Raw genomic sequence first — 27,345 nt, 5'->3', positions numbered from 1 at the left:
ATAACTGGAAATAAAAACACATTATGCCCTGCTGTTGCTCTTGGGTAAAAATAGATGTGTAATTCAGTTTCCGTCTCTCTCTCTCTCTCTCTCTCTCTCTCCAAAACCCGTCCTCTCAGAGTCTGTTAAAGCCATAGTTTGGCAATAAAAAAATTTTCCCAAATCTTTTCTTCCCAAATGTAGTCAGTCAGGCAGGACATGTTTGGTGTCTGAAGTTTGCTTCTTTGGAGCTACAAGGCTAATGTAGCTAACGAGTAATGGAAACTTAAAGCCCACCGATTAGCATCATGCTAACTGCACAAGTAAAGCATCACAAACTCTCCTCAAACTGCATCAAGTTCACTTATAGACTTACTTATGAGATTTCTAAAATTGTATACGGCCTTTTTCAGCATTTATAGACAAAAGGAAAGAAAATGCTTTATTGTTCAAAAGTCATTTTCATATTAATATTTTTAGTTATTTTATGTACGATGAAAACAAAAACAATGCAGATTTAAACTTTCTAAATTAGACATTTTGGCAACAACAAGACAACATTTATGGATAAATAATAGACTCTAATTATACATTTATTGAAGATTATATAACTTTTAAAATATAACCCATTGTGTCCGGTCATGTTGCAGCTCTGTTCATCATTCTGAACACATCTAACATCTAGTTATCAGCCCATCAACCCGCCCATCCACCCATTCATCCATCCATCCATCCACCCACCCACCCACCCATTCATCCAACCCACCAACCCATTCATCCAACCCACCCACCCATCCACCCGCCTATCCAATCGCCCACCCACCCATCAACCCACCCACCCATCAACCCACCCACCCGCCCATCCATCCATCCAACCCACCCACCCATCCACCCAAAACTCATCCACACACCCATCCACCCTCCCTCCCATCCATCCATCCAACCCACCCAACCATCCACCCAAACCTTATCCACCCACTCATCCATCCATTCATCTGTCCGTCCACCCACCCATCCACCCACCGACCCTCCCACACACAACCAACCTGATTGAACAACATGAGTTTCATTTGTCACATTAAAGTTGCAAAGCATGCAAATCTGCAGCAGCTCATTTTATAACTTTCAATAAAAGCTGTCAGATCAGTGTCGGTGTTGGTTAATACTCAAGGTTTCAGTATCGGATGGGAGAAGAAAAAGCTGTATTGTGCTGTATCTGTACTGTATCTGTAACGTTAATGTAATGAGGAATGCTTGGTGGGACGTCCTGGCCGGTGCTGTAGACTGTGGAGAAAACACAGTGTAAAAGCGAGAATGAGGGTCAAATGGGTTTCTTTTGAAGAGCGTACGAGCTGTTACACTCCCGGGCCGTGTTTATTAGCAGAGGTGGCATCTTTATAGCCACACATCAGCACACACATACGTTTCCCTGTGATGAGGTGTGGGGTGGACTGAGGGCAGTGAGGTGAAAGGCAGGACGCTGGCTCTGCGCTCTGCGCTCTGTGTGGAGTTTATAGTGTTATATGGTGTTGAGTTTTGTTTTCTGATGAACTGTTGCTGTGTTGAGTTGAGTGCTGCATTGTACTGTATTGTGTTGTGTTGGGTTGTGTTGTAATGTCTTGCACTGTGTTGTGTTAAATGATGTGTTGATGTTCTCTTTGTATTGTGTTGTGTTGTATTGTGTTGTGTTATACTGTGTCACATGTTGTACTGCTATGTTGCGTTGTACAATGTTGTGTTGAGTATTGTGTTGTACTGTTCTGTATTATGTTGTGTTACAGTGTACAGTGTTGTTATACTGTTTCATGGTGTGTTGCACTGTGTTCCACTGTGTTGTGCTGAGTATTGTGTTGTGTTGTACTGCATTGTGTTATACTGTCTCATGTTGTGTTGTACTGTGTTGGGTTGTATTGTAAGATGTGTTGTACTGTGTTGTGTTGTATTGTAAGATGTTGTGTTGTGTGTTGTACAGTGTTGTGTTGCGTGCGGCGCTGCATTGTGTTTATTGTACTGTGTTGTGTTGTATTGTAAGATGTTGTGTTGTGTGTTGTCCAGTGTACTCTGTGTGCAGCTGGAAGAGTTTAGTGTGTTAGTCTGGCAGCTTATTGCATGAGATGTGCAGCGTGTCGCAGTCATGTTCAATTACACTCCACTAACACTGCTAACAACACACATCTCTCTCTCTCTTTCTCTCTCTCTCTCTCTGTCTCTCTCTCTCTGTCTCTCTCTCTCTCTGTCTCTCTTCTGTCTCTCTCTCTGTCTGTCTCTCTCTCTCTCTCTCTCTCTCTATCTGTCTCTCTTCTGTCTCTTCTGTCTCTCGGTCTCTCTTGCTCTTCTATCTATCTATCTATCTATCTATCTATCTATCTATCTATCGATCTCTATTTGTCACTCTCTGTCTCTCTTCCCTTATTCTCTTTCTCTTACACATATTCTAGCTTACTCTTTTTCTCTGTCTCTCTCTTATTCATTCACTCACTTTCTTTCTCCTCTCTCTCTTTTTCATTCTCTCTCTCTCTCTTACTCTCTCTCTTACTCTGTCTCTTTCCATTCAATTATATTCAGATAACTTTATTGGCATGAATTGTAATGAACATTTGTTGCCAAAGCGATTAGTAGAATATTATAGTAGAATAACTTGTTCATTCATTCTTCTCTCCCCCCTCTCTCTCTCTCTCTCTCTCTCTCTGCATTGTATGTAAACTGGGTTACACTGTGTTGGTACTGCTACTCTTGCAGTGCTGTTAGCAAAAACAGGCCAGGTTTGGAATTATGGCAGCTGAGCGTGACCTCGTTTATTGATTATTGATTGTATTATCATTTGTATTTGAGAAGTCTGATAGTTGAGAACTGACAAGCATATCAGTCAATAAACCACTGTTTTATTACAACTGCATGTATAAAATTTAAACATAATATATCGCTGCTGTCAGAACAAAACCTCGTGTCTCCATTTATGTCGTTTTTGAGTTTTTGGCATAATTTGAAAATGCCTGTTGCTCTTTACAATAAATTTCATGATAAGTGGACCAGAATAAATGACCCAGAATGACCTGTAAAAAATTCTGGTTCCATAGACTTACATTAAAAGTAAGGTATTTGGTTTTACCTTCTCCTGTAAAGTTACCATTTCAGAGATACAAGGTTTTGTTCCGACAACAGCGACATAAAAATGAAATGATATCAGCCAACACGATCAGCTTTTTTAGCCACCTTAAAATCTGTGTTGGCTGCAGAATTTTCATATCAGTTGCAAATCACCCACCATTCAATAAAAACCATAACAATAGGTGCGCTTTTTTTAGAGGTTCTGCTCTACTCGTAGCTCGGCTCTTGTTATGACTGTTATGTACACACAGGCTGCATTTGCCACACATGCATGCACAAATACAAACACATGTAGGCTACATTTGCATCTTTGCACCGTGCACAACTGTTTTGGGTAGGTAGTACTTGTGCATGTTCAGTCAGCTTTTGGCGCCGCTTTGCGCTGCAAGCCCAGCGCTGGCATACGGTTTGTAGCAATGCAAAAGCATGGAAGTGATTAGCAAGACCAAACGAAAGGCTGCAGAGTGATCACGCTCTAAACAGTTAGGGCACTGTGGTCGCCAGCAGCCTGGGAGGCACACAGATGTGTATTGTTGTTGAAAGTTACCACTAAGAGGGAAAATAGTCAACAAAACGTAATTGGATAAATGATGACTGGCCGAGCTTGCGCTGGCCCAATGAAGTTCTGCGGCTTTGTGATGTTTTACTGAAAAGCCTCCTGTGCGCAGAGAAGCACACGCCCGTTCGTCAACATCCGCAGAAGAGCTGTGCAGCGTTCCACCCATAAATCTGCTGCTTCGAAAACTCGGTGGAGGAACAGCAACAATTATGATTTCATCTTTTTAACAATTAAGAAATGCTGTCAGTAATCGACTCAGTACACTCTGAGGGTCTGTATGTGGGTCCACATTTCAGTTCCTCACTCTCATAACTACAGAACTTACACCTACATTTCATGGTAGATGCTGAACATTTCATAGCAGATACTGATTAATTCATAGTGGTTATTAAATAATTATTAGTAGATACTGAATAATTCATAGTAGTTACTAAATAATTCATAGTAGTTACTAAATAATTCAGAGTAGATACTGAATAATTCATAGTAGATACTAAATAATTCAGAGTAGATACTGAATAATTCATAGTAGATACTTCAAAATTTGTAGTAGATACTAAATAATTCGTAGTAGTTACTAAACAATTTGTAGTAGATAGTGAATAATTTGTTGTAGTTACAAGATAATTTGTAGTAGATACTGAATAATTCATAGTAGTAACTAAACAATTCATAGTAGATACTGAATAATTTGTAGTAGATACTGAATAATTCATAGTAGATACTGAAAAATTCGTAGTAGTTACTGAATAATTCATAGTAGATACTGAATAATTCATAGTAGTAACTAAACAATTCATAGTAGATACTGAATAATTTGTAGTAGATACTGAACAATTCATAGTAGATACTAAATAATTTGTAGTAGATACTGAATAATTCATAGTAGATACTGAATAATTCATAGTAGATACTGAATAATTTGTAGTAGATACTGAATAATTCATAGTAGATACTGAATAATTCGTAGTAGTTACTGAATAATTCATAGTAGTTACTGAATAATTCGTAGTAGTTACTGAATAATTCATAGTAGTAACTAAACAATTCATAGTAGATACTGAATAATTTGTAGTAGATACTGAATAATTCATAGTAGTTACTAAACAATTCATAGTAGATACTGAATAATTTATAGTAGATACTGAATAATTCATAGTAGTTACTAAACAATTCATAGTAGATACTGAATAATTTATAGTAGATACTGAATAATTCATAGTAGTTACTAAACAATTCATAGTAGATACTAATTAATTTGTACTAGTTACTAAAACATTTATAGTAGATGCTGAATAATTCATAATAGTTACTGAATAATTCATAGTAAATACTGAATAATTCATAGTGGTTATTGAATAATTCATAGTAGTTATTGAATAGTTCTTTGTAGTTAAAAAGTATTTAGAAACATGAACAAAAAGTTCAAAACACAGATGTACACATTCACACACTCAGGCGCTCTGGGGAATCGAACCCAGGCCCCTATTTCTAAAACATTAATGGAGGCTGCTCCTTCAGATGAGCTGATGCTAACTGTAGAGCTGACTGGTACAGAGGTAGATGGTGACTCCTGGGCTTCTACATGATATTTTCCGTCCTCAGTGGATGACGTGCCAGCATGTTAGTTTGCCAAGATAACTTTAGAACATAGAAGTGCCTTTCCATTGTTTTTGGTTCTAGCTAACAGCACCTGGAGCAGTTAGCCTAGCTAAATCTACAGTGTCTCTGCCTTCTCAGTCACATCTTTAACAACACATTCATACAACATGCTCACATGAAGGCTCTCACATTTAGTCGTGGGAAAATAAGAGTAATATATTTATGCTTCACTTGGAACGGTTAACCGAGTAATCGAGTACACATGCACATCCCTAATACAAAATATAAGAGCACAGATGAGCTTATAATGCCTGGATGATTATGTGCAATTATTATGACTATATGATTATGTGCAATTTAAACCATAATGACTGCGTATGTCATTGTTTCCTGGTGAATTATGGCTGAAGTGTGTAAAGTGTGGAATGTCCACTGTGGTCTGAGGGTAATTCTTCAGTCTGTATTTTGACTGTTGGAGCTGTAGGCCTCTGGACACCTGCCAGCCGTTAATCTGTCACTGTGGCTCCGTGTGTCGCTCAGTGAGGATGCGGTGTTACTGTGTGCTGTGTGAGCTTTACGCTCTCTGTAGAGTCTTAGTGCCACTGAGGGGCTGAACGGCGAGTGGTAGATTTCATTAGTTACGACCAACGCTGTCCTTGTTGAGATCGGTAGTGTTCTCGGTAAGAGTGGGCAGTATGACAATGTGTGAGTGATGATGCTCTTTTACAGTACAGTCGAGTACAGTCACATGCAAAAGTTTGAGCACTGTCATTACATTTTGTCGATTTTCTAAGTGGACCTTTTGAGGATGTGCATTAAGCATATTTATCTATATATCTATGTATCTATATCTATATATATATATATATATATATATATATATATATATATGTAATAAACTGCCTAGTAGATGATTAGGTGTCTCCGCATTATGACATCATCTTAATTTATTAGATTATTTTTTAGCAGTTCTTTGATTTTTCCTTCTGTTTCCTTCTGTTATTTTAAATAATTTAAAATATATATTGTCTATATCTCTTGTTCGCAAATCACAGAAAAGCTAAATATTGTTGTGTTGTAAATATTGTGTGTCCTCTTTAAATATCATGATGTTTTTGCCATATCGCCCACCGTTAGTTATCAGTGACGGTTGTTTGCAGTAAAATACTGTTCTCATCAGTTTATTGTGAAATCAACTAATGGCAAATTACTGTAATGATAATGTTGAGCTGTACCACACAGCATTATGGGATATGACAGCGACAGAGAGTTTTGATGGTTTTTACAAAATATTCTGTTACTTATTGGTGTTGACAGATGAGAGTTTTTGGTCATGGTTGAACAAATTATAAGCAGCGTTAAACTGTCTATACTTTTTCATATTCGCATTAAAAAATTAGCTTTTCTGTGCATATATCAGTGACAAACATGGTGTATAAATATATTAGTTGATAGTATTTTTGATACTATTTTTGATATTTATCTTTCATCTTTTCCTCTAAATATAAAGTCTGTATTTTTAAAGATCTGGTCAAATTAAGTTTACATATGTAAATTTACAGTAAATTCTAGTCTAATAAATTGCAGTACTTTTTCAGTTGTGTAAAAATAATGAGATTACAGTATTTAATTGCAGCTTATTATTGTAAATGTACAGCAGAATACATCTACATTACAGTAATGGTGTGTTCCAGGTGACTGGGGTCACGGTATGCAGTTATTATGTGTTATTTTACTGTTGCAACTATTAATCAGTAATTTACTGTAATTTTACTGTAAAATCTTAAACAGTGCACCCATGTATCAAAACCAAAGAAGACAGATGGAACAGCAAGGTCTAAGCCAAAGAAAGAAAAGAAGGTTTTGACGAGTGTTAATTATTTTTGTAATATAATTTTTTTTATTCCATTTCTTGTGAATCCAATCTGTTTAACCCCAAGACCAGAGGTTTGTTATTTTACTATACATTTAATTAACGTTTATAATATTTCAAATGTAATTATATATCATTAAGTACATTTACATACTTTTCTCTACTGACAGGTTCAAGTCCGACCGTATGACTTTCCTACCGTTGTTTTAATATCAAAATGCTGAAAAATAAAACGCGAAACATTCGGCAAAGCAAGACTGTACGCACAAAGACAAGATGAGCCTGAGCTTTAGCTTTAGCTCTATATGCCATCTTAGATTTGACTGAGAGCGGAAATGAGAAAAGGTGTGGATTGAAAGTTTAGAATCTGTTTCTTTGCTTGTTTGAACAAGTGAGAAGTAATTATCATCAAATTACATACTATTGTTAAGTGTGGGCACGACTGTAACTTCTGAAGGGTTTATCGTCATTAGAGACGTGTGACTAGTTTCAGAATGATGGACTAATTTTTTCCCGCTGCACAAACATGCTTTAGCACCAGAAAACTGGAATAGTACCTTTTTCCATAGCGCACTGGTCCAGCTTTATGGTTTTTGCCCAAAGTTGGTACCAATGGAACCTAACTGTACATGAAGGTGTTGTCCTTTATTCTTTACTCTTCCAGGTGAAGATAAAATCACTAAGCACTACTACTTCACGAGTAAGTGCGCCAGAATGCAAACTAGGGTCGGTCTGTTGTTGTGTGGATTGCTTTCTTTGGAATCATTGCTTTGTAACCGGTTTGCTAAGGTAGTAGTGGTAGTGCTATTAGCATTTATGCTAGCCTCCACAGAACAAGCACTACATAAATAAATCTTGACTTGAGTGGGTTTTTTTTCATATTTTGACACTGAACAGAGAGAAGTATAAGCTATTCTTGATTCGGCACATCATTTTGTGTAATTGTAGATATTGTTGTGATTGTGTGAGTGAGCAGTGCAAGAAATTCTTTCATATTAGCCGTTAAGTTATGCTAACTGCACCTAGCGAACAACATTAGCCAAATTAGATGCTTTAGAGTGGCACACAGCGACCAAAATAGCACTAAAATTATTAATCGTGGTTATTATGTTGGTTCTCGCTGTTTCTTAAGTAGGTGCAAAACGAACTAGAACCATTAGTACTTGTTTTGGTCAGTTCTTGTTTTTGAATGTGTGGTGGAAGATGGTAATTACAGATGGTCATCTTAAGTGAAGTGCTTCAGTTAAAAACAGCCCATTTTAAAAGTTTTTAAAGAAAAAGTATTCCGCCATATGTCTACTACTTGTGTACAGAAATGTGGTACAGATTGGAAGTTTAGAATCTGCTCCGCTAGCAGTGTGTCTCTGCTTCTTGTGAGGAGAAATAAGCATGAATTTACACTATATATTTCAATCTCTGGTGATAGCTGTGACTTCTGAAGGCTTAATCATCTTTCGGTAACACTTTACTTGAAGGGTGTCTACATAAAACATTCATAACATCTTACATAAACACTTTAATAACACCTCAATGAATGTTTAAATCAACGTTCATGAAGGATACATGTTTTACATGATATTAATATGGACTACTATGTCATTTTACTGAGATACATCTTTCAAAATGAAAAGATTATTTCAATAGAACGCCTCATTTCTGGACAGCCAACATAAAAATGACCTTAATTTGTCCCTTTGATCATTAAGTGCTTTGACACAATCATACTAAGATTCAGTTGAATGATTGTTCCTATGCATATTTATGAGTAATTTACTGTCCATATAGTGAAGTGACATGCAAAGCAACAAATACTTAAGAAAAGACAGATGACTAATAAGAAATTAAAAGTGAAAAGGTGAAACATGCCTGAGTGTCAAAGCATTTAACGACCAAAGTTATTAATCGAGGTCATTTTTATTTCGGCTGTCCAGAAATGAGGCGGTTTATTGAAAATAATATACTTTTTTTCAAATTTAGGACTTTTATTTTGAAAAAAATGTATCCCAGAAAAATGACATAGTAATCCATATTAATATCATGTAAAACACATATACTTTATAAATGTTGATGTAAACATTCATTAACATGTTATGAAGTGTTTATGTAAGATGTTATGAATGTGTTATGTAGACACCCTTCAACTGAAGTGTTACTCACCTTTCATGTCTGATGAGGACCGTTCAGGATCGCTGGCTCATTTTTGTTATGAAAGAATGTCCTGTGTTTCGGTCAGGCTTGCCGAGTTAGTGTTTGTCAGCGCCTGATGGGTGTGTGATTATGTTCCTCTCCAACATTCATCTCTCTCTTCCTTCCCTTCCCTCAGGACGAGTTCCATCCGTTCATCGAGGCGCTGCTCCCGCACGTCCGCGCCTTCGCCTACACCTGGTTCAACCTGCAGGCGCGCAAGCGCAAATACTTCAAGAAGCACGAGAAGCGCATGACCAAGGATGAGGAGCGCGCCGTCAAGGACGAACTGCTGGGTGAGAAGCCCGAGGTCAAACAGAAATGGGCCTCGCGCCTCCTGGCCAAACTTCGCAAGGACATCCGGCCCGAGTGCCGCGAGGACTTTGTGCTGTCCATTACGGGCAAGAAGCCCCCGTGCTGCGTACTGTCCAATCCGGACCAGAAGGGCAAGATGAGGCGGATCGACTGCCTCAGGCAGGCGGACAAAGTGTGGAGGCTGGACCTGGTGATGGTCATCCTCTTCAAGGGCATACCCCTGGAGAGCACGGACGGCGAGCGGCTGGTGAAAGGAGGCCAGTGCTCCAACCACATCCTGTGCGTGCAGCCGCACCACATCAGCGTTTCCGTCAAAGAGCTGGACCTCTACCTGGCCTACTTCGTGCAGGAGAGAGGTGAGTTAGCATGCCAGCCTCGGCCCAGCTGGACACTGTACGAGTCTTCGGCTTCGTTGTCGCTCGGTTTCGATTATCTGATCAGATCCAATCTTTTTACTTTGGTGGTTTAGGTTTTGCTTTGTAAGTGACTCATTAATGTTATTATTAGAGCAATTTTCAATATTGTTACCTTTCAGGGCCAACACCCTTTACTTAAATACCGATTCCCGAGCGATACCTTCTTTTTAAATGACAAAGAGAATGACTTAAACCAGAAATGAGTGTTGATGGAAGTGGGTATATTTACTGACCACAACGGACCTGAGATTAATGCCCAATTCCAATTTTCCTAATGTTTACCCCTACCCCTTGTGTCGTCTTGCCCCTTGGAACTCAGTTATATGGTTTAGTGGTTGAAATTTTCCTCTAGAAATGGGACCCTCAAATAAAAACAGCATTACTTCATTAACAGCTACCAGCGCTGCTCTGTAGGCGACCCTGCCAGTCTGCAGTGACAGCAGAGGAGGGTAAAGTTCAGCTCCTCACTGCTGGCCTTTAGTTACATTTAGGGCATCATATGCCTTCGAAGAGGGGGGAACAATTATTTAATATCACCCACCCCTAATTCTACGGTGATATGAAACTGAAGTCAGCTATTTACCAGCTTCTTGTTGGAATTGTCCTGTTCCACCTTAAATGGCAGCAGTTCTGATGCTTGAGGTGCCAGAATGTAACTGCTACACCATTTCAGGAAGAACAGGAAATTTAGCTAGCCAGCTACTGAGACATTAGCTTAGTACTAGCGATTATTTACGCTTGTTATAAAGACAAATACTGTAATACATTGAAACAACATTAAACTAAGATAAAACAATGAAAATTCTCACATTTGTGGGTTTCTTTGGTTGCTAACGCAGCCATCTTGCTAGTTTTTCTTTTTTTTCTCATAACACTCAGTTTGGAGTCTGAAAAACCTCAGTTTGGAGGGCCATGTAGACCTAACACTTCGCCCTACCCCTCTATCTCAACAAAAATTGGTACACCTTACCTCTAGACGTGAACGCCCCAAACGGGATAAGGGCTAAGTGGTAGGGGCGAGAGGTGAACTGGGATTGGGCCTCCTAAAGAAAAGCTGATGTTAAAAACATGCATACAGAATGCAATTTAGACAGTCTAGATTTTGAAACGAGCGTGCTTATTGGCTTGCGGATCCTAAGACTGACTGTAGACATTGAAATTTGGTTTTGAATGACATGGATTGTTTCAATGCTTGGTAGTACTGAAGTCATTTGGTTAGTGCCTTTAAAGTATTGATTTATGGTACCCAGCCAGGGGAGCTGGCAGTATTCTGGGCCCCCTGAAATTTCCTCCATGAGCGTCTTGCCTCACCTCACTTGACTTAGCAGAACATGTCGCAACATTAAAACATGGCAAAATCATCATGACACCATTCATTAAAATGTGTCTCAAAAGCTTAGCATCTTGGCTGTCAAAGCAAATTTATTTGCTCCCGATCTATAACTAGTGTAGGACAGATACATCATTCAAAGCCCACAAACATGCTCATTTATCCAGCTACGGTTCATGAGATTCAGTGGTGGAATAAAGGATGTATTCTGGTTTTAATTTGTACGTTACCCAGACCAAAAGATCTGCAGGATATAGAGTGTCCTTAGTAAACATAGTGGACACTGGACCTCTTTAAGTTAGACCGGTTTGTTTTTCCTGCTGTTTTTGAAAGCCTGATTTGCATTTTTTGATGGCATCATCTTTTGAATTAAAAATGAAACTCTTGTTCTTCTTACAGACGGGCTAAACCACTGAACATTTAGAGAGGGGAATTGCTGGAAAGCAAGAACGCATCGTGGTTTGCTGTTGGCATTGTATACAAAACCAGTCTGTAGTTGTTATCTAATGAACAAAGCATTGAAGAATCTGTCAGTAAGCTCAAGAATCACATGAAAAGGTGCAATCTTTGTGGACCCCTGTCTCTTCAGGCCTTTGGAATGGTCCTAATCTTCCACCCCCTTGGTTGTAATACTGAATTGTGACGATATGCCTCTGATTTAGGCAAAAAATCTAATTTGTTCCGCTTCAACTTTGACGTATGAACGTAGCCTTTGTCTATGAGTGACGGCTTTTTTTGCAAGATGCAAAATAAGGAAAAGGCATTCTGAGAAGCGTCTCACTGCTGGTGTGTAAATACAGTACTTGGAACCGCCACTCTGAGGGTGCGGAGAATCCCAGATACGCTGAATAGCAGTTGGTAGACGGACATGTGTTTAACGCTTCTGTGCAAATCACAGAGGATGCTCTGGTTCGCCCTTCTGAGAAATAAAACCCGCTGAGTCATCTCCTTCCTTACACGCTCCGGGTGTTTAGCGGCACTCTTAGCCCAGGCCTGCATGACCTTTTTAAGAGGAGCTCAACTGGTAGAACCACAGACAGCAGAGCAGGATAGAGCTGGCTTTAACAGCAGAAAGAGAAAGAGAGAAAGAGGGAGAGAGACAGAGGAGAGAGAAAGAGGGAGAGAGACAGAGGAGAGAGAAAGGTGGAGGGAATTAAGCAGAGCCAAGTCCTAACGCTGTAAATCATTTTAAATGAGCGCGGGTTGCTCTGGCAGCCGGGGAGATGTGTTAAAATTTACAGTGCTGTATAAAAGGGTGTAGGCTGGCAGTTAGCAGCCATGCTGGGAAGGAGCTGATGAACAGACGTCCCAGTGCAGCCTGGGAAAGAGCCTGACGGAGAGGCTGAGATAGCGTCTGACATTTGAGCCTGAGACAGAGAATTAGACAAAGCTTGAGATGGAGTCTGAGACAGAGTCTGAGGCATGGCTTGATGTATAGTCTAAGACACGCTCTGAGATAGAGCCTGAGAGACAGTCTTGGACAGTCAGGGACGGGCTGAAATCAAATATGACAAATATGAGTCCAAGAAAACATGATACAGAGTTTAAGACAAAGTCTGAGACAGCCTGAGATAGAGTCTGTGATAGATTCTGAGACACAGTCTGCGATACTGACTGAGGCTTGGTCTGAGATCAAGTCTGAGACACAGTCTGAGACAATGTTTGAGATAGAGTCTGAGACGCCGTTTGAGATTAAGTCTGAGACAAAGTCTGAAACCAAGTCTGAGACAGCCTGAGACAGAGTCTAAGATAGAGCCAGAGACACAGTCTTGGACAGTCAGGGACGGGCTGAAATCAAATATGACAAATATGAGTCCAAGAAAACATGATACAGAGTTTAAGACAAAGTCTGAGACAGCCTGAGATAGAGTCTGTGATAGATTCTGAGACACAGTCTGCGATACTGACTGAGGCTTGGTCTGAGATCAAGTCTGAGACATAGTCTGAGACAATGTTTGAGAAAGAGTCTGAGACGCCGTTTGAGATTAAGTCTGAGACAAAGTCTGAAACCAAGTCTGAGACAGCCTGAGACAGAGTCTAAGATAGAGCCAGAGACACAGTCTTGGACAGTCACGCATAGCCTGAGATAGAGTATGAGGCAAAGTCTGACATACAGTCTCAGACAGGCTGCAAGTCTGAGACCAAGTCTGAGACGCAGTTTGAGATAGATTGTATACAGTCTGAGATAGAGTCTAAAATAAAGTGTGAGACACAGTGTGAGATAGTCTGAGACACAGTCTGAGAGCCTGAGACACAGTTTGCTATACTCTCTGACCTGTGATAGAGTCTGAGACAAAGTCTGAGGCAGTCTGAGACAAAGTCTGAGATAGAGTTTAAAATAAAGTGTGAGACACATTTTGAGATAGCCTGGGACACAGTTTGCTATACTCTCTGACCTGAGATAGAGACGCAGTGTGAGACACATTTTGAGATAGCCTGAGACTGTCTGAGATAGCCTGAGACACAGTCTGAGAAACAGAATGTAAGAAAGTGGCAAATCAAAGGAAGACAACAACTCTGATGAAATAAAACATAATTTCTTTATTTTTTTAATAAATGCAGTATTTTGTTAAATGAATAAATATTGCATCAACCAGTCTTGTCCGGGTCAGAGAGGCGTGAGCGTCACCTGAGCTGTCTTTATGGCTTCCAAACAACTCAGAGATAAATACAACAAATATATATAAAATATGCTGGAAATCAAGATGATTTATTTTTATTATTATTATTATTAGTAGTAGTAGTAATGATGTATGTTTATATTTGTTTGTAGTCAAATAAATGAATAAATAAATAAATGCATTCTAATTAGTGGTTTGATTTCCAGAGAGTTACTCACAGTTTTGTTTCATTTCCGTTGTGTCTTCCTGTGTTTTTCTGTCTGTTTGAGGTTTTTTTGCTTTCACTCACTGAGCAGGCGCAGCCGGTCAGCTCTAATATCGTCCTTTGGGGAAGGAAAGCATTTCGTCCACCGGCTCTCTCACAATGAGCGAGAGAAGCTGAGCTGGTCTTTGTGGGTTTGAGTGCTCAGGTCACAAAAAGTTGATGGTTTTAGTCGAGTGGTCGTTCTTTCAGAATGATGGATTGTGCATGTGTGTGTGAGTGTGTGTGTGTGTGTGTGTGGCGGTGGCAGGAGTGACTCAGTGTGTGGTGAGATTGCTCAATTTTTCCCCACCACAGTGTTGCCTTCTTCATCTTTTGGAATCAAGTAGTTCTCAGGCTGATGAGGAAGCTTTAGTGGCCGGTTTACTTCAGTTAATCGCGTATAGGAGAGCGTACTCGACAGACAGAGTGTGAACGTCTGTCATTCAGCATCAGAAATAACCAGGGCCACAATATGTACCTCTTAAATATAGAGATGCATAACGGTATCAGGTTTATATCAGTATCAGCAGAAAGTATTCATAGCATTTATAGTAGTTATTCGAGCTGCAACACCTCTCACATCATTAACAATGAATACTGTTAGCGATTAACTGTCATTACAGTGTTTACGCTCCCTCTGAACTCTACAGTACAGGGATGTGCACAGCTCACACAGTCAAAATATGGGAACACTTTTTTTTTACATCATCTAAAATTTCCTGTAAGATCTGTAAAACTGAGCTGAGGGCAGTGCGACTATTACGCATGACAGTCCAGAAAAAACACATTTACAGCAGAAAATGTCAGAAGTACACGGTGAGTAACTGCAGTAAAACTGTAAATAAGTTAAAACAGCATGTCGTTGTCTGATTTTCAGTAAGATCGCTTTTGGATTGGTAAAATAATCGCTGTTGTAGAACCCAATAAAGTAATAATTTCCCAATAATGTAGTAAATCCCTGAAATGTAGTAATATTTTGCACTTAACTAGGCTAAAACATGCAATAAACCCCATTAATAATGTAATAACTTGCCCAGTAGTGTAATACAATGTCTGAACTAATAATGATTATTGGGAATTATTGGGAATTTATTCATTTTCTGGTTGACCATTTTTTTCAGAAGGTTGATGTAACTCTGCTCATTTTTTTGTCCGTATGCTACAGTTAGCAGAATGCAGGAAAGCACTGTAGGGGAACTTTGGCAATGGCCCGTAAAAGTGTTACATAACCTACTTTAATAAATTTATTAAATAAATAATGAATAAATAAGATCAACCCCAATAATGCAGTAAGGTGCTACATATGATAGCCCTGAAAATGTAATTATTCCCCGTATGATACAGTTTCTCATTATTATTGAAAAATTAGTGCGTCTCTTTAGACTTTGTATTACATTGTTGGCTTTTATTACAAGTTAAGTGCAAAATATTATTACATTTCTACAGAAGTCCAGAGAGGCCATGAGCACTTGTTACGATTTTCTAGGTTGTTTTCTTGAGATAACAAGTTAATTATCTTGTGATTTCAAGATACTAACTTCGTTGTCTTGAGATCAGAACATAATTAACTCATTATCTCAAGAAAACAACTTTATTATCTTGTGATCACAAGATAATTAACTCGTTATCTCTAGATAACAATCTAGAAAATTCTGTCTACCTCATGGACTCTCTGTACTACGGAGTCCCGCTGGTGACATCCTGTATAAATAAAAATAATGGGTGGCCACGACTTAGTAAAGTGTGGGAATGAGGTGATTAAGTCATGGCCATGACTTAGTAAAGCGTGGGAACAAGATCCTAATGCATGGCCACAACTTAGTAAGCCGCGATCTCGTTCCCACACCTTACTAAGTCATGGCCACGACTTAATCATTTCATTTCCACGCCTTAGTAAGTCGTGGCCATGCATTGGGATCTTGTTCCCACACGTTAATAAGGCCACGCATTATTTTTATTTATACAGGACGTCACCAGCAGGGCTCCGTACTGTACATTTCTGGGTGATGTTACATTATATAAACTGGGACGCTGCTGCTCACAGTCCCGCTTGTCCACACCAATGTAGGTGTCTCTTGTTTGTGTTTTGTTCTCCTGCCTGAATGAAAAAGTGCTTTTGGTCACTCCTCCACTCTCCCGGGTGGAGGTTTTATAAACATTTGTTTTTTAATGTGGACGGATGTTTTTGAAAACGTTGACATCGCGCGCTTGTTTACTGCTGATTGATGAGTGGTGAATATGCTTTGTGGCTCTGCATGTGTGACGTGGCTGATAACCGCGCTGCTGCTGTTTGCTCAGTAATATCAGGTTTGATTACACGATGTTACCGACCGTAAAAACTCAAAACTCAATTTATCTTTGCTTCATCATTGTGGAAGAAATCATTTGAATAGCATTGCGAAGTTCTTGTACAGTCAAACAGTCTGCGTGATATTGCTTAGACCGTAAGATTTGTTCATGCATTGTTTCTGCAGAAGGCGTCTTGTGGCATTGTTGATCTTGATCTCGATGAAATTGTGATTTAGAAGATAGGGTGGGTGTTTATCCTCAAAAGACGTTGTGCAAAAGGAGAAATAGTCCTTGTAATTTGAATTTGTTGGGAGAAACATTGTGTTAGAGGTGAAATTTAGATTTTACTTCAAAAGAGCAAATTCTGTAGGTGATGTTGGGCTACTGTGCTAAAAAGTCTACATTTTAATAATGTTGCTGATGTAAATATTAAATATAATATTTTGCAAGCTCTACGTTTAATAAATATTTCACTGCTGTCAGAAAAAAACCTCGTACATTTTTATCGTTTTTCAGTTTTTGACATAATCTGAAAATGTCCTCTGACCAAAAGAAACGGTCCAAATGACGTCTGGTTCCGTTGACTTACATTAAAAGTAAAGTATGTTTTTTTCCTTCTCCTGTAAAGTTGTTATTTCGGAGATACGAGGTTTTGTTCCGACAGCAGCAATTTATGTGTCAGAATCTGTATCAGCATCATAAATTTGTAAGCAGTTCGATTTAGATATCAGCCCAGGATTCTCATATTGGCGCATCCTTAATTAAAACTCAACTTCAGGGCCTAAAAATGCCCCCAAAGTATGATTATAAACATTATAAATATCTTATTAGATCATGAAATTGTATATCTGACATCACTTAACTTTACATATCGCTGCTGTCGGAACAAAACCTTGTATCTCCATTTTTGTCGTTTTTCAGTTTTTGACATAATTTGAAAATGCCTGTTGTTCTTTACATTGTATGAAAGTTTCATGATGAATGGATCAAAAGAAACGACCAAAAACGAGTTTGAAAAAAGTCTGGTTCCATTGACTTACATTAAAAGTAAAGTAGGTTTTTTCCTTCTCCTGTAAAGTTACCATTTTGGAGATACGAGGTTTTGTTCCGACAGCAGTGATTTTCAGATGGAGATGTTAGTTTGTGTGTGTTTTTGTTTAAAAGAGCCTCCGTTTGTATATGAAATGCTCTTGAATTTCAGACTATGATGTCATGTTTTTCGCCCACCCAGCAGTGCAGTAGTATATACACAGAGCGCTGAGTGAAATGTGACACCACAGCCTGAATCGTTTCAGTACATCGTGCAAACATTTCTTTGAGAAGCGTCAATATTTAGAGGGCTGCAGGGCTGCGTGTGGTGTCTACGGGTCAAACGCACGGTGAAAGACATGACCGCGTGGAGAAAGAGCACCAGACAGAAGAGTGAAAGAGAGAGAGAGAGGCGAGTGAAAGAGAGAGAGAGAGGTACGCTTCTCTGCTATGAGCTCCCTTCACCACCTCTTGACCTTCACCCGCTCTAGTCTGGGTCAGTGAGGCTCGAGCGTCACCTGACCGGCGTAATGGCCTCCAAACTGCTGGCTGTAAACTCAGAGATAAGAAGCTGCAGCTATACACACACAACAGCAGAGAGAGAGACACAGAGAGAGAGAGAGAGAGAGACAGACAGAGTCAACATCAGTCAACATTTGCTCTTAAAGGTGCAGCCTCTTCTTTCTTTCTTTCTTTCTTTCTTTCTTTCTCTTTCCTCACCCTCTCTCTCACTCTGTAAGGTTGTACAGGGTCAGCAGTAACAGCAGCTCCACTGCTGCAGTTAAGTTCACTGTTCTGTCTCTCCCTCTCTCTTTTTTCTCTTTCTTTTTTAATCTCTCCCTTCCTCTCTCTTTTTTCTTTTTCTTTTTTCTTTATTTCTCCCTCCCTCTCTCTTTTTTCTCTTTCTTTTTTCATCTCTCCCTCCCTCTCTCCTTTTTTCTGTTTTTTCATCTCTCCCTTCCTCTCTCTTTTTTCTTTTTCTTTTTTCTTCATTTCTCCCTCCATCTCTTTTTTCTTTTTTTCTTCATCTCTCCCACCCTCTTTCTTTTTTCTTTTTCTTTTCTACTCATTTCTCCCTCCCTCTTCCTTTTATCCTCTTTCTTTTTTCTTTATTTCTCCCTCTCTCTTTCTTTTTTCTTTACCTCTCTCTCTCTCTCTCTCACTCTTTTTCTCTTTTTTCTTTCTTTCCCTATCCCTTTTTCTCTTTCTCTTTATCTTATTCTCTTCCTCTCCATCTGTCTCTTTCTTTCTCTTGCTTACTTTTTTCATGTTTCTTTTTTTCTCATTCTTTTTTCTCATCCCTCTCCCCCTCTCATTTTTCTCTCTATCTCTTGTGCTCTCTCTTGCTCTCTCGCTCTCTCTCTATCTCTTGTGCTCTCTCTCTCTCTCTCTCTCTCTCTCTCTCTCTCTCTCTCTCTCTCTCTCTCTCTGCATGTTTTGGTATGTTTGTTAATGAAGCGTGGAGGCAGGGCGACCTAGCATTACCCGTCTCTCTCTCTCTCTCTCTCTCTCTCTCTCTCTCTCTCTCTCTCTCTCTCTGATGCTCAATGGGGTGTTTGTTCCAAAAACACGCCCCCCCACAGACCCTCACGCTTCTCCGACACAACCGCCAGATCTGACACATTTACACAGTTATCGTCTGGGCGAGGGAGACACGCTGCCTGTGTCACTCTGTATTTTTACTTTATTCGCAGAAACATGAATATATTCACTGTCATATTAAAACCCTGTATGAAGAGGAAGGAAGAAACATTTTTTATGGGCTTTTTAGACTTTATTTTGGTCCACTTGCTATAGAATATCTGCCCAGTGTGAAGAACACCAGTATAAAAAAGTAATATATGTGATATAAAGTAATGAAAATATGCCAAGTTTATGAGTCACATGACTTGGCTTAGCTCTAGCTGTCTCCTCCTCCTCCCTCTCCTCTCTCACAGTTTCATAATGAAGGGAATAAATATGGCATAAAAACGTGTCAAAACAAATCGTATGGTGGTTTGAATAAGCGCTGATATCTGGCAGGAGGGAAATCGTGCCAAAGCTCGTCCTGCGGGGCTCAACCTTCCTCTGGAAACCCTCCCACCCTCACTCTGTCTCTCTGTATGGAGCGCCAAGTGGCACAAAAAACACTCTGTGTTCTACAGACCTGGTCAGGCCAAAAACAGTCATATTAATCTTCACGATGTATAATACGTGCATTAAATATCATGGTTACTCTGCATACAGCAAAGCTGACAGACTGCACAGTAGCACAGTTTACAATCTAACAAAACACAAAAACATCCCCTTATCTACCATATATTAAACTACAGTGGTATGAAAAGGTTGACGTTTTGTTGATTTTCTAAGTGAAAATAGTTTAACTCATCCTCTACAACACACTTCTGCAATGTGCAAAATGATTGCTTGTTTTAACAAGTTGAAGAAAAGCAAAACAAAAGTTTGCTGAAATGCCTCATAAGTTTTAGTCTTTCCAAGTTTTTAAATTCAGCAAATAAATAGCAATGCATTGTGGGTACTGTAGTAAATTTACATTATTGCCTTGGCGACTGCAGTCCCTGCCGCGATGCAAAGCGCCCTGTTCTTTTCTTTTTCTCATTGGCTCTCTTGTTCAACTCTTGTTCAGCTCCACAACAAATTCAACCGATTCAGATGATTCAGAATGGACTGCAGGGCAAATTAGAGTGCTAAACATTGAAAAAGATATTTTCACAATTACTATTATTTTTTTAATCAGACAAAAAAGTAGTAGCACATTTAAAAAGCAAAAACTATGAATGCAGTGATTTGTATTTGTAACATTGCATACACTGGGCCGCATTAAATTCAGTTCAATTCAATTGATCAGGACTAATTGTGCTCTCTTTATAATGAAACATGCAGCTGTTTTGTGTTCTGGCAGCACTGATGATATCCATAATAGACTCTAAAAATCATATCTGGTCCTATTGTAATGTAATTGATCACAGTAACGATAAATATTGTCATACGGGCCAGCCCTAGGTCAAATATTATCTTACAGAAGTTTTCAAACGTATTTCTTTTCTGTTTTCGTATGTGCTAAAGTAGAAACGTACTAACAGTGCTCACTCAGTAAGTGTGCTCATTGTAATGATGCAGTTTTTGTGAAAAAAACATGCTGCTATCACAAATAACTACTTGATTAGAAGGCTTTTCAATCAGATATCGGAACCAACTGTTGTGCAAAGTCTGATAGCTTTCGTTTTCTATGGCTCAAATGTGACAGCAAAGCCAATCAGACTGTGTGGTCAGAACTAACTGTTGTAAAAGGGTCCTGAGCGCGGTGGCCATGACATACTATAACAAACTGTGGCCGCAGTGAGTCCCTCTGTAAGCACAAAGTGTTGCTTCTCATCTGTGAATTGTTTTTTTTTTATTTCAGTGAAGAAAACGACTCTTTTATGTTGTTATTTTTCTCAGTGAAGGACACTGTCTGTCTCGGTCTCACCGCTTTACAGTGACCACACAGTCTTTTCTGTTTGAGCTGCCAAGATGCTATTTTGTGTCTGCCCTTTTCTATGGCTGGACTGTGGTCACTGAGACTGGCCTTGGTCAGTATGCTTCTCTGCACTAGAAGAAAGTGCTGCCTTGAATTCACTGGATCATTTCTATATGAGCAAAATATATTAGACCAACACAACTACTGTCTTTCACTTTACTGACTTTTGGCAATAACTGGGTTGATGGAATATGTTATGTATACAATACTGTGCGAAAGTCAGAGACCACCCTTCCACCCTTCCACCCTTCGTTTGTTCTCAACAATGAAATATAATACCATTTTTTTCAGTGTTTAGTGTGTCACTCTTTACCTTTATTACAGCTTTTATTCTTTTCAGGAGACTCAACTTCAGTTTCTCTAAGAAATCTGCAGACACACCTCCAAAGTTCAGTCTTAGAAGTTGGTTGATCATTTTCTGAAGTAATCAAACACGTTCAGTGATGTTGAGGTCTGGGACCGAATTACAGAAACTTCTTAAGTCTCAAATCTTATCTGCTTTGTCACCATGACAACTTCAGTTAGGACTGAATTTAGGACAGAGGCTATTACAGAACAACAGTTCTTATGTTCATAATCTTATCCATTAACCCCAGATAAGAAAACAGTCTTACAGAAACATCCTAACCAGACAGAATTTCCTAAACACTGTCCTAACTTTAAGATAAACCCCAGAGCTGTATTAACTTCTGTTTAACCGTCTGTTTCTATTGTTTTGAGCAGTAACAGGCAGAATAGCTCACTATGACTAGTATAATGACGTTGCATTTATCTACACTGAAAACTGTTTTGACTTTTGAGGTTTTTTTTCTAACAGCGTTTTTAAAACCCCAGACACTGCAGACTCCACCATCCCTCTTATCACCTTTGTTTGTTAATGTTAAATAAAAAGTTGTCAGATAAAATATTTCAGTGATGGTGGTGAATAATGAGGAGACAGAGCTGAACGTCTGTCTGTTTATTAGGAGGAGTAACGTTAGCACGCTCGGCTGAAGTGTTTTGGAAATGAAACTGAAACTGGAGGGAGGCGACGCTCTGATAAACAGCTGTGCTGCCACAATATTCTCCACTTCCAGTTTATCGCTCTTTAGTTTTGTTTGACCTTTTTTGTACATCAGTAACAGTAGCTAACGTTAGCTGCCTGGCTAACTAGCTTGACTACTTTGATTACGTGTTTGCGTTTCAGCTGTGCGCGTATGGTCGGTTGCTAGTTAAAAGACATGACAGTCGATTATCGACTTTAAGTAAGTTAGGATTTCTTATCTTGAGATAAGATGCTGTAAGATAAGATAAAATTCCTAAATGAAGATAAGATTTGCTTTTGTAATCTGTACTTGTGAAAAGTCTTATCTTGACCTGTCAGATCTTAAGTTAAGATAAAAAGATGGAAGTTTCTGTAATACGGCCCCTGGGCTCTGGCTTGGTCAGTCCATTGTTCTGAGAACCCCAGCAGCTTCTTTGTGTGATTTACATGTTTTTCTTGACAGCCCCACGTCATTTCAGACCCGTAACGTTGAAACTCTCAGAGAGAAAAACTTTTAAGTGCTGTTTATCAGATGGGGTCGGTTTTGTTGGTCTACCAGCTTTTGCAAGAGGTTGTTAGTGTTTTGAACTCTAGTTTTGGAAGCTCCTGCTTTTTAACTTGTTTTCGTTTGACTTTCTCCTTCCTTGTTCATATCTGCTATCTAATCTCCTGACTTTTGTGCAGTTCTGTGTATAATGTGCATTTGAATCCAGTGCACTTTTTCAGTGTGCTTTGAGTCTCTGGCAGTGAACAGAGAGTCTGTCTCTTTATATTCTCTGTTTAGGGCCTCTATCTCTGCACTCCTTTCAGATGTGAGTCTGTACTGTAAGTCAGCGGAGCAGGACGTTCCAGCACTCACTCACTCACAGTAAACACAGCGAGGCTGGAATGTGCTCCAGTGCTCCGGCAGCGGAAATTTGGGAGGGGTGGGAGGGACGAGGGTCAGCTCAGGTCAAGTTCAGCGGCTCAGCCGACCTCCAGCAGGGGGAGGTGTTCGGCCCGCTTTTCTCTTAAAGGCACAGCGGCCTTTTTTTTGGAGAGCTTCATCCAAAAAAGGCAAGTAATAAGTGCATTTCCTTTCGTGTCCCGCCACTTTTAGCTTTTAATGCAGAGTTTCTTGATATGAGCAAATAAAGTTGAGCAAGTAACGACTTTGATATCTTGAAACTGTAATTATTACAAGTTTGATTTCTTATTAGTGGCAAGCCATTTTAGCTTTTAGTGCTTTTTTCTTGATATCAGGAATTCAGTTTACACACGTGAAAATTTAATTTCCACTAGTAAAAATGTAGTTTTTACTAGTGATAATTCATGAGTTTCCCCATTCATCTTATTGGGGACAACATTTTTACTAGCAAAACTAGTGAAATTATAAACTATGAATTTTTACTTGTGAAAATAAGATTCTACATGTAAAATGTTTATTTATACTTGTAGAAAACACAACTTTACTAGTTCTATTTTAATTATTACATGTAAAAATTCAATTTGATATCATTGAATTTTTAATAGTGAAAAATACATTTTTGATATCAAGAATTTAATTCTTACCAGTAAAAATCCAATTCTTGATAAGTGAGATAAGTGAGAACTTAAATCTTATTCGCTGGGATGTTTCCTACTGTCCCATTCACATGCAGACTTACTTATAGAAAAATATTTTGGGTTAATTCCTACTATTTGATTTCACAACTTTTTCAGATTTCATTGTTTTTTATTTCAAATTAGGCGTTATAGAATGTTCATTATAAATGGCTACTGGATTAGTGTTACTTTTGCAACCTAAAACATTTTGTAGAAAAATATTAGTTGAAAAATGTCCATGTGCCCATGTATTGCAAATACATCGGTGAATTCCTCCAATTTTTCTAAATTTCTACATATGTAAATAGTAAAGATGTAAACAAAGTCATTCAGAGTGGTTTGGTGTGAAATGCTCTGTTCCAGAGAAACTTACAGAGTCAGATTTATTCACAGTGGTGGTGATAGGAACCAGACATCCACCTCTAAAAGCTCTCTCACAGGAGGGAGCTTTTTGAAATCATTAGGAATACGCAGCCTGAGGCCTGCAGCATCGTTTTATGTCAGTTTTGAGAAGATTTTGGCCTAAAACATATAAAAATACATTTATGGTGTATGCAGTGTGTTCCTTTCTTTCCAGATTCCTCACATTGTACCATCATCAGCATCACATATAAAACTCAGAAGACACGTGTGGGTTCATTGGTGGTTCTGGATAGTAAATAAAATGGCTATATTTGTGTTGTACTCATGGTGACTCCTGGTTCCTATCACCACCACTATAAAGACAAAGTCTCTACAATCAGCCATTTCATACCAAACCTGGATGACTCTGAATGACTCAGTTTACGTTTTGAACACTGAATTATGCAGAAATGGTGAAAAATCAGTGGAGTTTCCCTTTAACATGCTTGTTGCTGTCACATGAAATAATGAGTACAGAGGTGGATTAGTGAGCTCTCTGTGCTTCACATTACGTGAGATGTATGTAACCGTGCAGCTGGGTCGCCTGTTAAAAGGCCAGTAAAAGGTGAATTTGGACATTTGTTTTGTTTTTTTTGTCCGGAATTTCATGGGGTTTTTTTTAAGAATAATTATAATAATAAGTTGTATTTATGTAACATCTTTGGCAAGTTACAAGCTTAGAACAAGGTCTGGATTGAATTTGTTTCAAGCGCTTAAACCAGGGGTGTCAAACTCAACCAGTAAAAGGGTCATATTAAAAAATCTCATCTGTGGGCCAGAGAAAATTTTGAATAATGTTGTGCTGTAACCTGAACTGGCCACTGTTAATTCAAAATATGTAAAAACTTCAACAGTAAAATACAGACACTTGTATTAGAGCTTGAAATATTACATGGACACTTGAAATATTCAAAGTTTAAACGTCTCCAGGAGCTCAGAATTTTAAACCCTACCTATCTGCTTGAACTACACGCCTGGCATCCTTTCTTTACTGCAAGTTCATTAAGACTTGGGCTCAGTTTCTGAGCTGCTGAGCCGACGTTAAGTGTTTATGTTGGTTGAACTGCAGCTGAAATGCAGCTGGTGTGTTTGGTGATATAACTGGTGTGGAACTGTGTAGAATTGGGGGATTTGAGGTGTAATTGCTGTCCCATTGACTGTTGTTGGGGTAGGAGAGTCGGGGGAGACATTGCAGTGCATGCTGGGGACTGTAGTGCAACACGTTGTGAAACGGGCTAATATTAAGAGACAATTAAAATTCTTTTGCGGCCGGATAGGATTGTGTGGTGGGCCTGATCTGAGACGGCGGGCCTTGTGTTTGACACGTGGGGCTTAAACTGAGAACTCAGACTAACTGAGAAACTGCTTTGTGAAATCACCAGATTTGTCGAAACACATTCTGAAAGCAGATCCTGGTGTTCAAAAGCCAAAAGTAGGCCGATGCACTTTTTAGCAAGCGTGTAGAAGTTGACCATGATGGACACTTTGTGACATAAAGCAAATGATGAAAGAGATATCTGGAGTTTCCCTTTAAGCCCAGACTTACGCAGTGATCTGGACCCGTGCAGTCCCTCGCTGCCGTTCATTTAGACTTACAACACTGCCTCAGTTACGTTTCCTTTTTTCAGTGTCAATTAACTGTAATACTGCAGCAGCTATTTCTGCCTTTTAGTCTACTCTTCTCCTTTATCTCTTGTGTGGTGTTCATTTTCAGTGTTTACCAAAAAAAAAAATATATATATGATTTATTATTATTTCACCCTCAGATTCTTGGTCTTTGCTCATTTTCTGTGCAGAACATATAAAATAACCCATTTTCAGTGCCTTCACTCTGTTCACCCCCCACACATTTATATTACACATGTGGTGTTGGGCTGAACCCACGGGGAATAAAAGTGTGGAGGTGCTGTGTCCTTCACTCTGTTCTCCTCCTACATGGCCTGCTGTTAGTGTGTGTGTGTGTATGTGTTTGTATATGTGTGTGCATGTGTGTGTGAGGGTGGACAACATGGACAGGCTGCTGACTGGCTACAGCTGCTAAAGGAGAACCCTACGCTGGACACTTGTGATATTTTAAACATCTGGTATTTTTACATAAATTGTTGTGGCTGTATTGATTTAAAAGGCCAATAATGTGGTGGGTCCACCAGACCACTGAGCAACAAACACATCAACACCACTCAAGGGATAATAGGGTGATTTCTCAATGCTGTTGGTGCTTTTATTTTAATATGCAAAGAATAAGACCTAAAATATGTCATTTTTCATGTTTTTTATGCAAGAAAAACATGCTGAAAACAAAAAAGAATAGAGATTTAGATGTTTGTATGATTTCTATATAAATTATAAAGTATAAACTACATTACATTTACACCTTTTTGTCTTTCAGCTTACTTTTGCCAATAATTGTGTTGTGTACACGTTCAAATCAAGTCATTTCAGTGCAGCACTTTCTCAATGCAGATGAATAGGACTGCACTTTACACTTCAGTGGTCTTTTATCGTTGAAACAAATCAGTAACGATCATTTCCAGGGATGTGCATGTGTGTGTGCACTCACTTAGACGCTTTCGCAGTGCATCTGGCAGTAAAGGCAGTGTGGAGCTTCTTTTACACAGTGATAGGAAACGCAGTAGCTCACAGAGAGCTCCACTTCCACAGGCTGATCCACTTTACTGACTAACATGGACAAACAGCAGATACGAGATGGTTAAATGAGAACATCAACGCTGTGAGTTCTGGGTGGTGCTGCTGTTGAAATGCACTCATGTAAACTGTAGAGGTGTATTCACTCGTTCAGGGAGCAAAGAGAGCAAGATTTGGAGCGAGAGATCAAAGAGTTCTCCACTCTTTCACTTCACGCCGTGCATCACTGCGCTGCAGTCTGAGGCTTTAGACTCTCTTCCAGAGAAAGACTTTACTGAGATATACAGTACATTTTATTCAGGCACTTCACCATTCTCTCCATTTATCTCTCTCATTCTTTCTCTCTCTCTCTCTCTTATTCTCTGTCTCTCTCTCTCTCTCTCTCTCTCTCTCTCTCTCTCTCTCTCTTATTCTCTGTCTCTCTCTCTCACTCTCTCTCTTATTCTGTCTCTCTCTGTTTTTCTCTCTCTCTCTCTCTTGCTCTCTTTCTCTCCGCTTTCTCTGCTTCTCTCTCTCCTCTTTTTGTCTCTCTTTTTCAATTTCTCTCCTTTTCTCTCCTTTCTCTCTCTCCTCTTTTTGTCTCTCTTTTTCAATTTCTCTCCTTTTCTCTCCTTTCTCTC

The 27,345-nt window shown here is 39.1% G+C and overlaps 1 protein-coding gene across 5 annotated transcripts in view; it reads left to right on the top strand.

Moving 5' to 3' along the window:
* The window catches only part of nfic (nuclear factor I/C), a 228,030-nt gene that overhangs the window by 58,422 nt on the left and 142,263 nt on the right, over positions 1 to 27,345 (top strand). For 4 of the 5 annotated variants that reach the window (XM_036579516.1, XM_036579515.1, XM_036579514.1 and 1 more), the window contains exon 2: positions 9,445 to 9,976. In XM_036579516.1, coding sequence (XP_036435409.1) covers positions 9,445 to 9,976 — 532 coding nt within the window. Of the gene's footprint in view, positions 1 to 9,444; positions 9,977 to 11,765; positions 13,122 to 27,345 lie in introns of those variants that run through there. The other variant, XM_036579517.1, reaches the window with a different exon arrangement.

The sequence above is a fragment of the Colossoma macropomum genome, unplaced genomic scaffold (genome assembly GCF_904425465.1).
Source record: "Colossoma macropomum unplaced genomic scaffold, Colossoma_macropomum, whole genome shotgun sequence".
Taxonomy (NCBI): domain Eukaryota; kingdom Metazoa; phylum Chordata; class Actinopteri; order Characiformes; family Serrasalmidae; genus Colossoma; species Colossoma macropomum.
Note: the sequence above shows the minus strand (reverse complement) of the source record. Positions and strands in the feature narration are given on the sequence as shown.